Source organism: Asterias amurensis, chromosome 11 (genome assembly GCF_032118995.1).
Source record: "Asterias amurensis chromosome 11, ASM3211899v1".
Lineage (NCBI taxonomy): Eukaryota > Metazoa > Echinodermata > Asteroidea > Forcipulatida > Asteriidae > Asterias > Asterias amurensis.
In genome coordinates this window covers 9,638,516-9,659,135 of record NC_092658.1, presented here as the reverse complement: position 1 = coordinate 9,659,135, position 20,620 = coordinate 9,638,516, and the positions used below count along the sequence as shown (strand labels likewise).

Here is a 20,620-nt window from a genome sequence, read left to right as displayed (position 1 = left end):
TACAAAAGCCATGGTGGGAACCTTCAGCATTCTACCAATCAGTTGTACATTGGCCAAATGCCGCCAGTTAAAACACATTTATAAGGACCAGTCAAAGAATTTCTCCAGGTGGTCAGGCTGGATAGTTCAGTGTTGAAAATAATAAGTGCAGAGTCTGCACTGCAGACTTGTGAAAGGAAAATCTAACTGGTCGTGCTGGCTAGACACTGACCATGTAGATGTTTTAGGCCTCAACCAAGTCCTGATTCAAGCCCATGGTCCTTGCCAATGGTCATCAAGGTTTCCAAATCATTGTGCGTATAGTATGCGTATATTGTATGTTAATGCCAAATCGACCAGCGTATCAATCAATCAATCAATCAATCAATCAATTAATTGAATGGTGCTGTGCCCAAACACTATGTGATGAAATGAATTCCAATGCACATGTGCAACTGTGCATGCAGTGATTTGTTGAAAATAGCATACAAAAACATGAACACTGTGCAGTATAATACCCATGGCAGATCCATGGAAGATCTTTTAAGTAGAGTCATATTATGGGTTTCCCCATATGTGTGTTGTCTCTTTTCTTTAATCTTTCTTGATAACCAAAAAGAGTACAGTTCCTACATACATACATGTATACACACATGTACAGTACATGTACTCTAACCTAAAAAGCCCACAAACTACCTTGTAATGTAAGTTGGTGCAAAGAGAAAGCTATGGACGGTTAAAAGCATTAAGGTAGAATTAGGTACAATACGTCAGGCTAACAACACCATGAAGCATCAAGGCCCAAGGTCCACAACAGCACTACTTATCCACACCACCATGGAGCAAGCACTACTACAATTGTATGTAAATCCACTTGAAACGGTTTCAAAGCAATTTTTCAGACAATTTTTTCCACAAAAGATAAATTCACCCAGTCGTCACACACAAACACCCAAACAAGGTCATCCCAATAAAAAGGTCAAGGCATCTGTGTATGTATAGATAGATAGATACTATCTTTCCAATTGTTGATTTGCAAACTGTTTATTCAGCCATCAGTTACTGTGTGTCAATCACTTCTTGAATTAATGCTAACTGAATTCCAGAGATTGTTGTAAACTGAGTTCAAGGTTTGTACGTTCTCGTGATAAGAATCCTACAGGAATTCCACTGATGGGCTTTATTCCTCTTGAGGCATAATGAGTTCCTGGAAGCGATGACTAAAATGTTACTTGAAACATGGAAGGATCTATAGATCCATCATCATGGCAACTCATGCAAGAAAATAATTAATGGCCTAACAGTTCGACCCCAGCAGAAGGCTAAATATATTTTGTAACAACACATTACACATGAACAGGTCATAAGTGTAACATAAGCAGTCAAGAATAGTCAATGTTAAACATTGTCAAGATGTCTGGCCATTAACATATTAATAGTATTTCCTGAAAGTCTTTGATAAATATTCAGCACGAACAAAATGTCTGGCAGACTCTTAAAAGAGTCTTTCCTGAATGTCTTTGATAAATATTCAGCAATAATTAAATGTCTCGGCTGTTAACACTTACATTAAGAGTCTTTCCTGTATGTCTTTAAAAAAGATTCAGCAAGGATTGTAACTTCTGTCCATTAAAGGAACACATTGCCTTGGATCTGTCGAGTTGGTCTTTGAAAAGAGTCTGTAACCGTTTGTTATAAAATGCATATGGTTAGAAAGATGTTTTAAAAGTAGAGTGCAATGATCCACACATATTTGTCTCGAAAATACGTGGTTTTCCATGTACTTTGCGAACTAACACGGTCGGCCATTTATGGGAGTCAAAAATTTGACTCCCATAAATGGCTGACTGTGTTTGTCGACGAGGTAAAAGGAAAACCACGCAATCTCGAGTGATACTTGTGTGGATCATTCAATATATTCTACTTTTAAAATATCTTTCTAATCATATGCATTTTATAACAAACGGTTACAAACGTTTTTCAAAGACCAACTCGACCGATCCAAGGCAACGTGTTCCTTTACATATTAAGAGGATACATTTTACAAAGGACGAAATGGGAAAATTGCACAGTGTGAACATTTAGAGGTTTGGATACGTAACAGTGTACACTGTAAGTGTTTTTTTTCTTCTTTCATATCGTTCCAGCTGAGCAACCCTGAAATCAGGAAAAATCTTGGAAGTCAAAAGTTTTCTTTAAAAAAGGAAAACCCAATCAAATAAATCACTCAGATAAAACATCACCAAGGTCAAAATCAAAATTTTAAACATTTAACAATCTTATTGATGTAGTCTGGTCACCAAAATTGTCAACAAGTTTGTTTTGATGGTGTCAAAATAGTGCTAAGCTTGTCAGTGTCCTTGAACTTATGGAAGTCAGCACCCATAGAAAGTTTCATTAGTTGATAACTGGAGGTACAAAATAATATCGCATTCCCTGAAGAATAATTCACTGTCAATAATAAGCCAATATAAAGTGATCAAAACAAGATCCTTATACTGGCCCCACTGCAGGAGAAATAAGCGGGAAAACCTTATTAAACATCAGCTTTGCACTTTCCATAAATGATAATATCCTGTGACTAAGATTTTATCATTTTAACCCCAAACTCTAATAAATTTAGTCTAGGTCAAGCGGGTCTTTCACAATTGGTGCCCTTTTTTGACAATTTTAAAGGACACTGATCTGGGCCAAGCTTCATAGAACTGCTCGTTAAAAGCACAAAAAGCATATTAAAACAGCGTATTCCCTTTGTCTTATCATGAACATCAAAGGAAATGAACAAAACACAAACGCAGAGCAAATTACATGTTTGTTAACAATGCCAGCTAGAAGTGACATTCTGACACCGGATGTTGCCTCACACGGATCCACATAATGTTCAATAGAGAACATAAACTTTGCTGACTCATGTGTGTACTACACTGTACCCCAAAACCTTTCCTGATTCATGCTTTGCAGAAATCCTACACACGGAGGTGATTTGTTTTCAGCTTGTTGACAAAACTTGATATATGAACTTGAAAAGCATTCAATACACAGAGTTTCCTTAACTTCCTCGTCCGTGTAATCTGGACGAAGTGCACAAATTCACACGAACATGAAGTTACATATAATACATGAAGCAACCTTTAAAATATGTTTACAAGAGGCCTCAAAATAACCCATCGACCTTTCGAAAATACTCGGTACTCGCACAATAGACGTGGAATGAGGTGCATGCTGGTCTACATGTAGGTAGCGATCAAATTTGATCACTAGCTAGACCAGCATGCACCTCATTCGACAGATAGCGCTTGCCCAATGGTATTTGCGAAAAGGTCTATGGCAGCAACAGTATTTGCCCTGGTGCCCTGTGCTTTGCCGTGGTTCCCTGTGCAAGGTTACTAAAATTTACATTTTCCTCATACTGGGGTGCCCCTTACCATTGAGTGAAATCGCTGTGCCACTTCAAGAGCACAGTTCAAGGTCTGTGTCTAACTTTCATAATGTTGCACAATGAAACAATAACCTTTGCGACTCAAGCAAAAAAACCTTGATCCTTTCCTGCAGTTATGTTTTCTCGATGCATTTCTCTCTCGGGATCAACAATGGGTATTCCCAACTAAGTTGACACAAAGTGCACAATCTGACAGTTGCAAAATGCATAAGATTATTGGACTTTCCAGAAAGTTGAAGTGACAATGCTGGAACAATTTACCGGATTTTGAACTGGTTTAAAGGGAGCGTATACCTTTGGTCTTTTGGAACTGTATGATAGCTTTAATTCCATATAAATTGTAGATATTGTACAATAAAACTAACCTGTGCAAGTTTCATTTCAAAAGGTGGTGGAGTTTTTTTAGATATCGCCAAAAATGCGAAACAGTGTCCACGCATGAAGAATAATCAGTTTAAGGAATACACATTCCGATAAAAGTGTATATAGAATTGTTTCTTTTATTCAAATTTGGAGGATAAAATTGATGTATTTTTCCATAACAACACTACTTTCGAGAGAAATTATTCTCAAAATGCCTTTAAGTTTGAAAAGAGAGATTACCAATCGCTACCCTCCCTTTAACCCATAGAAAAAAAATCAATTGACACAATGTTTGAATAAACAGCCATTTGAGGTAGAAATGAAACAGAAACACTGAATTATGAATAGAATGAACACACCTTTCTTCTTGTACATTACACACATTGACAACCATTTTTTATGGGTGACCTTGAGTTATCACTTCCTCGTGTATTTTCAGGGAATTCTTTTTTGCAGAATCAGGGGGATTTTGACAGCTTAGTAACAGGGTTGGTACAAATTCACCCTTTTGGATAAAGGCATATAAAACCTTTTTATTGTATATGGAGAAGATGTGTACTTTTTGTTTTGGGTAGCGCACCAACTGTTGATATCAGTGATATGGGTGTTTTGATAGCATTATTGTGCTAAATAGTAAATATTTGTATTTGTGCAGTGAAGGCCTACCAAAACTTTCTGCTGTGATGTTGCAAAATAAAGGTGTAGGTTGTTTTGTAAAGTACACTTTCAGGGAACAAACATGTTGATCTAACTTGTGAACATTCACGGCCATGAATGGTCAGAGATTTATTGTCGAATTGAAAACACTGTAAACATAAGGGCTTGTAAACTTCAAGAAGATTGATGTAGCTTAGAGTTTTTCCAGGCCTGGAATTACAGATCTTAGTCTTTAAAAGATTCCCATAGATTTTGAAAATGGCTTTGCCCTCTCAAAAGATAAAACTCCAGACCAAAATACTTTAACAATCTTGACCAAAACAATATTGTGGTTTGTACATTATTTCCATAGAGGTCCTTCCTCTATGGTATTTCTTAGCTAACAGAATTGTGTATACCTACACTCAATGTAATGCTTTAACTGTGAAAGAATAAAATTTATAACCATGCACTTTCGAAAACATTCAAGACTTGCACTGTCAAAAGAGGGACAAGTAAACTCCACGTAGTTGACAACATTTCAGAGATAAGTATTCTCATATATCAATACATTCCCTTATCTCAAATAAGAAACGAAAATATCTCCTTTCCTCCACTTCCGAATGCCTTGGGATTATCCCTGTAAAGCATCTTACTTACAGGTTGAGCCAATAATTACCACTGAGTCTCCAACACAGTTTCTCAATCATCGAGGGACGCTGGGGGCGGATTATTAAAGGGAAATGTTGCCTTGGATCAGTTGAGTTGGTCTGTGAAAAGCTTTCAATAGACCAACTCACCGATCCGAGGCAACGTGGCCCTATACACCAATTCAAGCGCGAACCGGGCGCGCAAGTGTTGAGCACCGCGGCCATTGCTGAGGTAACATTTGCCTAGTTTTGTGCACAGAGACATGAGGAAATCATGTTTCTTTTCAGCCTTTATGGAAATTAAATGTTTTCCTCAACGACTATCACAATTTCCTTGCCATCATGATATATTAATGACCACAAATATTTGCAACTAAATAAAAACCGAATCACCTTGAAAGCGGTGCTTGTCTTAGGTGAATTAGGGGAAAAAGACCAAAATCTGCATAATAGTCGCTAAAATGCGTTACATCGGAGAGTATTTTGTCAGAATTTTAGTATTTTACTCTGTGCTTAGTTTAAAAAAAATTATCAAGAATGTAGTAAATCGTCATATCATGCAGCCATGTCAGAGAAATCGCATAGATTGTCGAGGAAGACATTAAATTTCCATAAAAAGTGAAAAGAGAAACGATTTTCTTGTGTCTTTGTGCACAAAATCAGGCACAAGTACACCGCAGCAGTGGCGCACGGCGCCCAACACTTGCTCGCCTGAAGTGGTCTATAAAGCAGTGGACCAAATGGAAAAATGGAATTGTTACGTACCATATTAAGGAACATCTGTTTCGTGTACATGCTCCGCACAGCACCAAAAGACTGATGATCAGCTCAAAGAAGAAAACACCCACAAAGCCCAGCCATCTGTAATAGGGGGAAATTGGGGGTAATGCGCAAGGGGACAGGGGAAAGGAAAGAGTGGGAAAAAAATCATGAGAAAAACAAGAAATATGTTAAGTAAATGCAGCCCAAATAAGTAAAGGAAAATAAACACAATCTAGGTTAAAACCTCAAGTGAGTTGACAGTGTTCTCTCTTTACAGTGGTCCCCGCTGGCAAAATGCTAGTTAACACACCCGAGGACCAGTCAAATTTATCTCAGGGTGGTCGGGCCAGGGCCGTATCTTGAGAGATTTGCAAACATTTTGCAGTTAGAAGCATTGTTATGTCCCCCAAAAAACACATTAGTGAACACAGTGTGCCAGACATACTATAGTCTGCCCATTGAGTTGTGCTACATTTGGAATGAAAAAGGCATCCAGAAACCATGTGACTAGAAAAAACTAGTCCCTCAACATGCATAAAGCAAGGACTTTGTACGTCACAACTCTCTCACAACACAGCTCTGGGTCAAACTGGTAGTTCAGCATTAAAAAGCATCCCTGAAAGCCCCATTTAGTATGAGCCACAGACCAGTGAAAACGCTGACCATGGACTTGTGAAACGACAAGCTACATTTGTAACTGGTCCTGCTTGCTACATGTAGTCACTGAACAAGTTAAGGGCAAACCCTGCTTGACCAACCATTTGAAATCATTCAACTGGCACAGAGGAGCTGTCCCTTGCTGTATTGGTTTGTCGCTCTTTTGCTCTTACAGTGTATGTGCACGTTCCTCCCAGATACATGTAAGGTCACTTTTTTCACCCAATGAAAATAAAGACCATTTACTTAGCACAGGGTAAGTGGCTCAGATTACATTAATCAGTTGGATTATCCAGATTAAGATTAAGCAGGCCTCAACTTCCTTCTTGTATAAGAGCAAGGCAGTTTTTTTCAACATTTTGGTACTTGAGCCGCTTGTGGCCACTAACACTATGGTCTATAGCAGCTGCAAAGGCAAAAATTTAAATTTTCAATTCCAAATTTTAATTCACTTTATTATCCACGACGGCCTTTTATACAACAAATTTATAAAATGTACATAAAATTATTATCTACCATAAAACATACAAAAAACACTACAAGCCACAAAAGTCCCTAAAAATATATATTTGACCATAGAGTTCCTTAATCTATGGTTTGACCCTCTCCATGGCTTGATCTATGACCTACATGTACATGTACTTCCATTCAAAGTAAAGGTCATGTCCTGATATGAAATTGTCCAATGTATGTTTTAAAATTACTATCCCAATTTCTGAACACAAAACTAAATTTTCTGGATGTGTCTAATGTTATTTCTTTTAGTAACGTCTGGGTGTTTTGTGATGATTAACACAACTGTGGTCCGCTGGCCAAAAGCGAGCTGAAACACCCAAGGACCCAGTCAGAATTCTGTCCACTTACACCATACATTGTAGGCCAGCTGGCTAATTTACTGCTTCCCATCGCTATGTACCCATTGTTCATATCAGCTCAAAATCACTGGTCAAGCTAACTCGTCCTGCTGGCCAGTCACTTTAAGAAAGTAAGGCCAAGGGCTACTTGCAAGTCCCATGCTAATGACAAGATGTTTATGGACTAGTGAAAACAAAAACGACAGTCATGGTTTGCCCTGACTGTCTGAAAGTTAGCTGAAAGTTAGCTGATATTTCGCTGGTTCCCAGCTTGTTTACTGGTCCATTGTTTGAAATTTTATGAACCATCAGTGATTTACATCATGTACATGAAGCAGTGGCAAGCAAAACACTAGTCAGTCAGAATACTTTGGACAGAATTCTGACTGGTCCTTCTGGCCTGGAATTAAACCCAGGCCAAGAAGGGCATGGCCCCTCTGTTGCCCCTGGTGTTGGCCTTGGTGCCCTTTAAACGTTTCCCATTGACTTTAACATATTCTTATTCTTCTTGGAAGTGCTCTTTGCAAAATGACCTTGCCCCTTCAAAATGACCAAAATGAAACTCCAGGCCTGGTCCTTGGGTGTTTACTTTTAACTGCCATTTGGTCAGTAGACCACTGTTTTAAGGGGAACCATTGCCTATGAAATGACATAAAACGCTGATTAGCGACAGCAAAAGTTATGAGCAAACCCTACTTTCTCACATCCGTCATCAAAAAAGCCTTACATTAGAAATCCAGACAGTGTCAGTAGATAACTTATTTTCAGAGGAATTACCAACTTCCACATATTCAGCGCATGTGGCATGTGAGTCACAGACATTGTTTTTCTCAATCGTCCGTTTTCATGAGTTTACAAGGTCAGGAAGTTATTGCTAGATGGATGTCTATACAAGGACTAAGGTGAGCCTAACTACTTGTAATGGCTTTAAACAGAAGACAACAACATCAGTTCAGAAAAACTGAAAGTTCACAGAGTAGGGCTTCTGGGGAATTAAAACAACAAAAATGGAGACAGTCCAGGGTTCTTCCCAGGAGTCTTCAAAACTGTGAGCCATTCAAGTCCAAATGTTCAGAAGTTTTACCCCCCCAAAAAAACAAGGTCTTCGGAATGTTTTCTAATCAGTGTTGATCTTGGTTTCAAATGCACTACATGTAAATGTGCATTCTAGAAGCATTATAAATGGCTTTATCTTGATAATTTTTGTGATACTAGTAATAATAAAATAATAATAATAATATTGATAGTATTTTTGGTTGGAACACAAAAGGTTTTGACTACATGTAACAACACAGTACAGACCACAAACCAATCAAATCCTTCCAAACAGCTAAATATTAAAAGGCAGATCTTTGACTTGTGATCTTTAACTATGATTGACACATCATGAGCCAGTCTGACATTTCTTGGCCTTTCTTCCAGCCATTAGGCATTCCAAAAATATTATTTTTTTCACAGAGTACAAGCCCCCTCTAGGTTTAATACCCTAGCAATTTGTGTACACAGCTTTGTCTTCTACACCAGTCTCCATGCGTGTACGGCCTGTCACAGACACACAACCTCGGCCATACCTCGTTGGGCCCGGAAACAGGCTTTTTGTTTCCCTTTACTTTTTACGCCCCACTATGCGAGCAATGTTTCTTGTGTTTGAACATTCATAATTTTGCTAAGACATTTTCTTTACGTTGTTTTATTTTTTTTAGGCTAAAAATTTCCAGACAATCCCGGCCCTAAATGCCTGTGGTTGGGCCCCTGCCCCTTGTTCAATGTGAATGAGAACTTTCTTTCAATTCTCTTTTCAAGAGTATTGAATTACATACACATCAAAACAAATAAAACAGAACTTCTCTGAGAGCTTGTTCAACTCATTTTGATTCATGACCTTCTGAAAGAAAAAATCTGGTCCAGGTATGTATTTTGCAAAAGAGTTAAGATCAGTCTTATCTCGGTTGGGACGAGTTACTCATCTTAACTTGGGACTAGCCTTCAGTTTTTAACAACTCCTAAAGAGTCATACTGTAGGACTAGTCCTAAGTTAGGACAATCTTTTCGAAATTGACCTCAGTGAACATTTCGAGCTACTACAAGCCCTGCAGTCGTGTGGATTTTCCAAAAACAAATATTGAGTCCTTCTTGGAACCAACACTACAAGGCCCTGAACAAACATCTTGGTAACTCACCTAAATGTTTCATAGTATTGAACCTCACTGATGATGACACTGAGGTCGACATCATTGCTGAACGCACTGTTGATTGCACTGACATTGGTGGCAGCATCATTCACCATGTGTTTGAGTACTTGGGTCAGCCGTTCCAGTTCGTGTTGTATCGAGGTGTTCTTGATGGGGGTTCGAAAGAGTAGCTCTAATTGTTCCACCTCGCCAGCGAGGACGACCGTCAGGTCATTGGAGATATTGTGGATCTGTCAAATTAAAAAAAAAAAAAAAACTGTCATCACATTTTCATAGATTTCATAAGAATTTACTTTTTACATGTGCTGCATTTTAGGATCTTCTTCATTTGGGATTTTTTTTTAAAGTACAACTTAGGAGCTGACATTCTCTTAAGGTATACGTGTAACTTGCATTCTTTATCCACAGTATTTTCATACAATTGTCAAATTCATTCATCCTTAGCGAAGTGACAGTCGGTACCAACCGCATCTCTGGCTGTAGCATTTGCGAACGGACACCAACCTTCAGAAAGCTGACTGAGAAAAAATCTATGCATGAATCGTATCTTGGATTCAAAAGTTTTTTTCTATTTCTAATCAACATGACATTTCAGACAAACTAATTTCACCGGATGCTATACTACTAAATGTATCTTTATGACATAAGCTTTCAGATAGAAATAACTCAATTTTTTTGAGAGAGATCATTGCCAAACAATGACCCAACCTTTAGGATATGAATCTTAATAGCTAGGCAAAGTGTGATGTTACATTATAAACCAACTAATGATACTGGCAACTCATCTTTGAATCTTAGCACTTTGCCAGCTGCCACCGAATCACAGACAAAATTCAAATCTGCCACTGTCCATGTCAGAACAACCCTATGCGCTCCCTCAACACACTGAATAAGACTACGAGAGAATTTCTCAAATCCCCCCGTGCAAAGTCACATTCTTCAATTATCCACTTGGAACTTGTGCCTCTCTACAATCGACCATGTTTTTTAGCCGTACCTCTTGTTCTGCATTTTGTATCGTTTCATTTGAGCTCTCGGCTGATTGGATGAAATGCTGCACTCCCGATGCTGTCGTCTCGTTACCGTAGAAACCAGCCCCTACAAACGCTCTAAAAGTAAAAGGATATCCAATAGAAAGAAATCACATTAATCATCTCGGCGACATCTTGACATTTTACCTGGATGTTGCAAAATTTGACAGTCCTTTACATTGAGTGTGTTATAACCTAAGTGTACCATTGAGGAAGACATGAGGGAAGAAAACGTTCAGTGTCCTACACAGGTGTCAAGTGTTGACCCACAAATATTGACACCAACCTTTCATGAGTACCCTTATGCCATTTATAAATTCCCCCAAATTACTTGGTGCCGGCATGATATTTAGCTCTTTAAGAAAAGAAAATTATAGTAAGTACATGTATACTGATTTTTCCGCGGGCAAACAAATAAAAACACCAACTTAGGTGGAAGATTATCATGGCTGTTGTTGATTAAAAAAATTGCAAAAAGTTGAGGTAAAATTGCCTTGCCACTTGAAGAAAGGGCTGGTGACATGTGACACTGACAGCCTCTCAACCAAAAATAAAAACAAAATCTTTGGGACAGCTCTAAACACGTGTAATAATAACATCTGTGGAAAGACACACGCTAAGAGTCAAGGACTAATTGCAAAGATCAAACTGTTACACAGCGCAACTTGAAGTAAATCCTTCTGCAATAACAAGAAGCTGGGGTTTCAATGTCAAAGTGACATTCAGGTAAAATGATTGGATAGAGTTTGCCTGGCCAGCAGGACCAGTTAGCTAAAGTCATGTAGGACATTTGACATCTTTTTCCCTTTTTAAGGTCGTCTTTCAACATTGTCAAGCATGGTACATTGTAGTGATATGACTTCATCAATAATTAACTATGTAGCCAGCAGGGCTAGTTGGACAAGATTGTGGCTGCTCCTCAGGTATTTAAACTGACATTTGGCCAGCAGACCACTGTTAAGGGAAGACATTGGACATTTTCAATATTTATTATCTGCATTGGTAAACAGTGGTAAAGGGCCAACTTACATTAGGCCTGAAATAACAAAGAGACCATTGTCCTTGACTTAACTTGGCCTTGGCGCCCCTCCAAAAGTATCAAATAGACTACTTTAAGATTTTCCACTGCAAGTGCCCAATACAAAACGAAAATGGCCTTGCCCTTTCAAAGATGAAATTAAAGGCTTGCATGACAATTTGTTTAAATTTAAATAGACCTTATGCACATGACGTCATTTCAGTAGGGCGCCCTAACCTAGAGTTCAAAAGGAGGTTGTTCATTGGCCAATACTATGCGCCGCGCATACAAATCTGTGTGTCTCGATTGTTTTTCCTCTAAGATGGGGGCTGGATGACGTCAATGCATAAGGTCTATTCAAACACTATAATCTATTGGTAAAAATAATACAAATACCCCAGAGTATGTAACGGACATGTACTCAATGTATCAATTCAAACATAGGGCCTAACTGTACATGTCTGTACAAATCCTGACATTTAGAAATGTAAACTCAATACTACTGGCAAAATTTAAACAATACACACCCACATAAACTGTTATACGTATAGTACAGAACAATGTACATGTACGTGCGCCTAGGTACATTTTCGTGTGAGTTCCATTCAGTCACGAGGGTCTTGTGACCTCAGCACAGCATTCCATTGTTTTCAATACACCAGCTGACTGGAAGGGTTGGGTGCAGTGCACAGCCATTTTATCATCCAGAGTGTTGAATGATACAGTGGACTGGACTGTGGCATAACTCAAGTCTGTTGGTATTTCTGCTTTGATTACCGTAATTTTCGGATTATAAACCGCGCGGCGTATAAACCGCACTTCCTCAAAATATACAAAAAAATATTTAGGTGTCGGCGTATATGCCGCGCGGCGTATAAACCGCGACCAAAATAAAAATAAAAAACATGAAAAAAACTAACCTCAAAACACGGAAGTGAAGTACGCAAACCTGCCGCGCGTTACGGGTGATTTTTTTATCTCACACTATCAGTCCTGAGTTATACTTTGTTTCCATCAACAACCCTTTTCAAGAATTTGCGATTTGATGATCGGTTGTGTTGACCATGTTTTGTGAACTTCTTTAGGAACAAACTGTCCGTGAATCAAAGATCGGTCGACAACGCACACCGAGAAATAGTTGAACTTTGCCCTGCATCGCATCGCCCTCTGTAGACAAAAGTTGTCCACGTTTGATTAGACTGCGCCCCGAGCCTCGAAGCGTGGGTCAGACGTTCAAGCTATTCGTTGTACAATGGGCAGCCGCTCTACTCGATCCGTCCGAAGTCGAGCCAAGATTTTATGAATGGAACTATCACCGGCCAATCAACAACGGCCAATCATCAAACGGCCAATCACCGCATGCGTACACACAAAGGGGCCGTGCTTGTTTGCGGTCCTCTTTGTGGCGATGTGCAGTGACAGGCGGGCGGCACATCAGTCAGTCTTGTATAGTTGCCGCAATGTGGGAGTTGCGTCGTGATTGCGTAGAAATGTATTGAAGTTTACACTTGATCGTAATTGAAATGATCTATTATAGGATAGTATTCTTTTTGTAAGCTGGCAGCACCCCCTTTGCGGGACGACATTATTGTTTGTGTTGGATAATTATTGATGAAAGTTACAACTGAAAATACGTTTATTATTGTGATACTGAAAAAACCCAATAACAGTTTTAAAAATTGACAAAGTTAAATCCTACTTTATTTGTAGGTAAGTGAGATCGTGTTGCAATAAAAATTAACTTCAGACAGTGCGTTGACTATCGTTTCAACATAGGATTCGTCTGCAGAAGCAGTGATAAAGAAACAGTGCGAAGATTTATATCCAAGGAATCCTTTGCCTTCCGTTTTGTTTAAATAGAAAATAGACAAACCAAAACCAAACAGTCCTTTTCAGGGCTACATGTACCACAACACAAACGAGAGTTGTCTATGACTGTTGTTTCTGTTTACAATGTTTAAAGGAACATTTTTTAAACATGTAAACAGCTCCTAAAAAAATTCCTTTATAAAATATAAACGAAATAATAATGGGGACGGCTAAAGTTGTTCCCTCACGTTTATTGTATAGCGGTTGAAACAAAATACGCTACCTTATTGTTTGCGTAATCATAAGGACAGGGGATTCACTTTTATTAAACATCGGAGTAGACGGGAAATAAGGTTGAAATGGGTCTTTCAATAAGAAAAGTGGTTGTTTCTCCCTCCCTTTTATTGTAGTCCCACAACGAGGATCCACAACAGATATTGCAACGACGGACGGGCGGACGGATGTAGCGTGTGTGTAGTAATGTATCCTGCAGCGTGCACATTATGCACATGTACACATGCGAGTTCGTAAAGCTAGCAATCTGTTAATTGCGCTGCTCAATCTCGAAATTGCACAACCGATGTTGGGGGGCACCGTATTGAGCGATGTTCGCCGACGGGTTGCGCTACGCCATCATATTTGCGCCGCCTGGAAATAAAATTCCCAATGTTACTGGACTCAACAATCAGGCGGTTTGAAAACGTTTTGTTTGACCCCCGGCGCGGCATAGTTCTTTGCGTACGTCCATTCACCATTCTGCTGTGCGTGGTTGACCTGAAGAAACCGCTGGCCGGCTGACACGACGAGTGTAGCCTGGATGTCTGACGTCAGTATATAAAGATCGTGGGATAAATAGACAGGGGACGAGTCTATTTCGCTGAGACACGAGTATAGCTTGAATGTCTGACGTCAGCATGTACAGATCGCTAGGATAAATAGACGGGCACCAGTCTAGTCTAACCCGAGTTGCGCTGAGTGAGGGGGAGCTGAGGGCGGTTGATAAACGTTTTACAAAGGAAACACGGTTCGGAATACAATTGTGGTGGGATTTTCAACAGGATTTTGTCATCACACAGGCAGGTTTTTGTTCTCGTTGAAGAAAAAAAACATTATTATTAAAATAGTTTACGAACGATCTTTCTTTTAAAAAATGCCGTTTTTCTCTTAAATATTTATACGTCGGCTTACAAGCCGCCCGGAGAATAAACCGCAGGAGTTCAAAAAAATGTCAAAATCAACATATAAACCGCGGTTTATAATCCGAAAATTACGGTACTCATGGGGAAATTTGTTTTGATAATATGACAATTTACAGTGTACAAACACCGAGGTGAACAGAATAGGTGTAGTCACCTTTACAGCAACACAATGAACATGAAGGTGACTGGCATTTGAAAGGCAGGCCTAAAAATAACCCACGGCATGCTGTGGTGGGGCCAAGTGCTTAAAATTGCTGTGGTGCCCTTTGCAAAGTTCCATACCAATACAACCTGCAGGCCTGTATGCTTCGTTTTTAAAAGGGCAAGGGCACCAAGGCATTTTCTCTTTGGCAAAGGGCACCCTATGAGGAAATTGTAAATTTCTACTGGATCATTTCAAGGGCACCAAGGCAATGGCAAGGGGCAACGGAGGCAATCGCCTCCGTTGCCCCTGTGAAGTATCAGGCCTGAAACTGTATATTTTCCTCATACTGTAGAAAACAGTGGCCCATACCAGAGAAAAATTGTTGTGCCCCATCAAGAATGAAATTCATTGCATTTGAGAGTACTCTACGTACAATATTATGTGGCATACTAAAATTGTTGTAATTTCTTGGTTTTTGGCTTTGCTTGTCTTGCCTAGGGCACTAGGATTAAATTCATCATTTAACATCTATTATGAAATCATCTCGTTGTGAAACTCCTATCAAGTGCTCTTCACACTGTAGTGTGGACTGGTATTTCAGGATTGGAATTCCACATTGAAGCCGCAGTGTATTTATAAATAATTGTGCAGTATCAATTTGTCTGCGGTGGTCAGAAAGCTAAGTGTGTGTGGACTCTCAGTGCCATGCCATATTAACCCCAGACGGATATCACAGTTGGAATTACAACTCGCCTTTCAAACTCGAATTTTGTGAAATCTTACGCGAGCACAAGTGCAATGAACAGGTCGCCCTGATTGCACTTTCGGTGTATAGTGTTGCTGAATTGTACAATGTACTACTGTAGTAAGACTAGGTTCCATAAATGGACATTGTACCATCGGTTCTTTCTCTATGGTACAATTTACAAAGTGCATACAATGTCTGGAGACGAGGCTTGAAAATGGCTCCTTTTTTGCTAAAGTAACTTGTTTTGATTCTCAACCGGTGACCAATAAATATTATCAATTATCTGTACTGCTGAATTTTTCATTGGACTAATAAAATAAAGTGTACTGGCAAGTTTTTGCACTCATTGATCATGTTTATTAAAAAAAAGAACACAAATTCAATTTTTCCCAGGAAAATGCTTGGCAAAAGGCCTACATGTACTTAGGAGTTTGTTTGCTTTCAGTTTCATACCACTGTGCAATCTAAATATTCTGTATTAAAGGCAGTGGACACTATTGGTAATTCCTCAAAATAATTATTAGCATTAAACCTTTTTTTGATTACGAGTAATGGGGAGAGGTTGGTAGTATAAAACACTGTGAGAAACGGCTCCCTCTGAAGTAACGTAGTTTTTGAGAAAGAAGTAATTTTCCACGAATTTGATTTCGAGACCTCATAATATGATCTCGAAATCAACATACATCTGAAAGCACACAACTTCGTGTGACAAGGTTGTTTTTTCTTTCCTTATTATCTCGCAACTTTGATGACCAATTGAGCTCAAATTTTCACAGGTTTGTTATTTCATATATTTGTTGAGATACACCAAGTGAGAAGACTGGTCTTTGACAATTACCAAAAGTGTCCAATGTCTTTGAATTGAATACATGCTACACTACTGTAGTGTACAAACACAGTAAGTGAAAATGCATCCTTGATATTCAAGATGCCTACATGTCATGTATTCCCTACCCTTTAGTTTTCAATTTATAAACACACAATTTCAAACCATACCCCCCCCCCCTGTGACATTTTAACAAATTCAGTCTGTGATCAATGCTTTTTAATAGTTAAAAATAATGTTTGTACTGACCAGTGATGAGCACATTCACAGGATTATTTTGATCTTGCAATATTTTAAAATTTATTGACCAACACAGCTTTGAAATTTTTTCCCAGACTAACTATTTCTCAGGGGATTGGTTCAACAAAATTTCAGTTAAAATCTAATTAATTAATTCCCCTGTAACACCGATCACAGACTTTGTCTTCAAGTTTAGTAACATTATACCTAGGAATAACTTAGTCAGACTTAGTCTTCAAACTTAAATAATAATATGTGTACCAAGCAGTGATGAGCACATTCACAGGCTTATTTTGATCTCCGAATATATTTAAATTTATTGACCAACACAGCTTTGACAGGTTTTTTTTTTTAGACTAACTATTTCTCTGGAGGCTTGGTTCAACGACCTTTCAGTTTAAATCTAACTCAATTAATTCCCCTGTATCACCGATCCCGGACTTTGTCTTCAAGTTTAGTAACATTATACCTACGAATAACTTGATCAGACACGCTACAGTAACACTTAACATATTTTGCTTCCCAGCTCACCATATGTTCAGCTATTAGAAAGAAATGGTGCAAATTTCACGCCAGAATTAATACTGAGAACTTGCGAACTGACCCCGAAAAACTCTACTGAATTAAAATAATGACAAAACCAGATTTTGTGCTTTCAGCTGTAAGTAAAAGAGGAAAAGGTCTAGTGGTTTGGGATCCTGCATTGATCAGATATCACAGGACTCTGTGCTGATGAAAGACCCCATAGTTCACTCTAGGGAAGGTACACTGTACGGTACAATAACCACTCCGGGAAAACAAAATAATTATGGCAACTACAAACTTACTTGGTTATAAACATAAGGTTAACTGTACAGCAGTTTTTGATACTACTTTAGAGCATTTTGAGAATCATTTCACTTCAAAGTTATGTGGTTATTAGAAAAAAGGTCAACTTTTTGTGCAAAAATCAAATCACGAGCAAATTCCTTCATTCGTGAAAATTTAACATTTGGTTTCATACCTCTTGGTTTTCGTTACCCACTGTACTGAAGTTACAAAGAACAAACTACATGTATTTGACCAAGTTTTGCACATTGCCTGCAGTAGATAATAGGAAAATACTGGTGAAGTGGTGTCACAACCAATTTTGCTGGTAAGTTTACCACCACGCACAGTTTACCCTGGAATGGATACACATTCCATAGACGAGTCTGGACTGTATCCAGTCCTCTGTCAGTCATGGTCTAAAGTTCACACCTCATGAGCGGGCATGTATCAGCAGGCTATGCGGGAATAGCATAGGGAATAGCAGACGATACTCTAAAAACAAATAGGTTAATTTATTTTTTGAGGAGTTGTGGCACTGGGGTATGGGAGGTCTTCAGATCAAGTTCCCCAAATCATCAAGATAAAACCAATATAATGCCAGGCTAGATTGCACAGTATAATGTATGTATTTTAATTATAAACCAAGATTTTAAAACACCAAGTAAATTAGCATGCTTAGGTTAAACTTCCACAACTTCGGTCCAGAATGGCTATCAGTTTATGAAAAATCCTGGGAAGAACCCTTCAAATGCAGCTTAAATTTACATTTTGATTTAGTACAGCCTTGCCAAAATGATTATAATGTCTTTTTATGTGGGTTTTTCGCTGTACTATTTTTATCTATTTAAAATAATGTTTTTTTATTATCAAATATTGTTTTTTTGTGTAACTGTTATTTACAATTTTCATAATGTACATAGTTTTATCTGTTTTTAATGATAGCTGTACTGGCGGTTATCAGCTGTGAGATATCAGTGTTAATAAATTTAAAAAAAAATAATTAATTATTTCCAGATACTTTCCAATCACAATACTTACGTTGTAAGCAATGCTAGTGTTATTATAATCCATTTGAGGCAGCTTGTCCTCCGTGGTCTGTTAACAACGGGATGACCTTGTCTTTTGCCATTCTTACAACATTGGCATATTCCGTAGACTATGACCAGGAGAAGACTCAGTATCAGGAGTAAGATGGGTATGGCACCCCAGAAAATAAGAGTCTGTAAAGAAAATGTCAAATCAATCTTATTAAAAAGCTCTTAAATATTACGTGATAAAATTAAGAAAATAGAATAAGCTGATGCAAACAACTTACCAACCAGAGGACCGTTGGTATAAACAATGCAAAAAATAGTTAATTTGGCCTGAGGTTTAGACCCTAGAACTAGCAGTCTTTCTCAAAGACTCAAATTAAACAACATTGCTTCCATTTATCTCTTCAACTTTTAATTGTTTACTTATTTATTACTTTACTTTTAAACAGATGGCTGCTGAGAGCTTTGTCATTGAAATGATTTATTTTCCAGAGTATATATTTTTCTAGTTGTCACTTTGTGATTACATGTTAGTTGCAATAACGAAACCATCCTCCCGACGTTCGCCGTCGGGAGGAGGTTTATAAATATAAATCTAATATTTTTAAACTTTAAGTTGCTTTGCCTTTGTAATGTCTTACTCTCTTTATTTTTAAAAAATATGGGTCCAAAATATGAATAAGGCTATTAAAAAAAAAATTACAATTTAAGTTGTTTTTCAATATGATGCAATTGTTTCAATATTCATGACAATTAACACTTTCAATTGAATAATCTGACAACACAAACTTTCTGAAAAAACAACGGAAAATAACAACAGGACTTGATAATTTGAACTTGTGTATTTTTTTTTACTTGGCTTGGCCTTAAAACTTGTTGTTTATTCTACAAAATTTAAGGAAATATTATCATCTTTATTTCATATAATTTCAATATATTTCAGACTTTCGTTATTGGATTTGTAAAAAACACTAATTGATGAATGGTAATGAAAGCTACCACCACCACGCCCACCGGAGCAAAAACCTTCGCCTCCACATCGCTATTCACGAAGTGGATTACTAATTCGATCATCAATCAATAAACACATGAATCACCAACCCAGAGCCAAACACACAATCCGAATATTTAAATATTTTGAGTTTTAAAACCGTTTACCAAAGGCAAAGCACACAGTTTCAAGACTACGTGTTGTGTTTGTTTCATTTATTGGTCCCATTTTTTTCAAAGGCATTATTTCTATCATTCTTTAGAAGTTTAAAAGTTTACCTGAACATATTTTGCGTCGTCTGGATCAAACGTTGAACTGTAATTCTGTAGTCCTTGGTAAGCGATGTGCGGCCAGCTATGTAGAAATTCCGTTAGCCAAAATGACACGTATTCCTCTGCATATTTAAATCCAATAAGATGCCACATAGTGGAGATGGAAGGCTGTGTATGTGTGGCCTACTAAGAATCCATCGAGAGTTTTGTAGATAGAACAAATAATTCCAAAATAGTATACAATTTTAAGTTTTCCAGGGAACTTCCGCAGGGTACTGTGTCTGTGATGGAGTGTGTGGTTCGAAGACTAGACACACACCGATGTTGTGAAACCACAAAATTAATAGCTCCCACCCCGGGTTCCCGTGTATACTGTTGTACAACGACGTTAACTAGTGGATACCAGCTAAGTATTATACTTCTCTGGATCATAGACATGTTTACTAGTCTACTCATCAGAAGAGCCCTCAGCCGCAAAAAAATATAAATCCGAATGTGACAAACGAGAGAGTGAGGGCGCGTCTCTATACAATCGCCCGCAGAGCCGGTGTTTTGCAGACTATTTTGTTTATTGGAAGTCACATAGTTATTATAAATGCCACGTTTTGACGGTTGTTTTAAAACATATTTTGCATGAAATTTTTGCGTCAGAAATACAAACGAATATTAATAAGAATGCAGAGCAGCCGTTCTTTTTACATCTTTTTAATTTTTTTAATTTTTCCAGACATTTCTATCCCCCACACCCAACTTCTGGAAGTGGGATGTGTCCCGCTATGGTCATTAATACTGGGGGAAACTGATGACACCACTTTCTGAATTGGGTGGGGGACAGTATATCAAATGTGCCCCCCCCCCCCCTTCAAAATCGGTATGAGATTGCACCACAAGGCATCTAAAACGCAAACTTTTCCCGGGCCCTCTCCAAGAAGGCCCCGGACCGGACCCCACGCCGTAAAGCTTAA

The 20,620-nt window shown here is 38.3% G+C and overlaps 1 protein-coding gene across 2 annotated transcripts in view; it reads right to left on the bottom strand.

The window, feature by feature from the left end:
* LOC139944036 (protein tweety homolog 1-A-like) overlaps window positions 1–19,962 on the bottom strand; it is a 51,158-nt gene extending 31,196 nt beyond the window's left edge. For both annotated transcript variants that reach the window (XM_071940979.1, XM_071940980.1), the window contains exons 1-5: window positions 19,662–19,962; window positions 18,397–18,578; window positions 10,530–10,641; window positions 9,521–9,762; window positions 5,833–5,928 (exon numbers count right to left, since the gene is read on the bottom strand). In XM_071940979.1, the coding sequence (XP_071797080.1) occupies window positions 5,833–5,928; window positions 9,521–9,762; window positions 10,530–10,641; window positions 18,397–18,578; window positions 19,662–19,808 (779 nt within the window). In that variant the 5' untranslated portion in view covers window positions 19,809–19,962. The remainder of the gene's footprint in view (window positions 1–5,832; window positions 5,929–9,520; window positions 9,763–10,529; window positions 10,642–18,396; window positions 18,579–19,661) is intronic.
* Window positions 19,963–20,620: the final 658 nt, after the last annotated feature.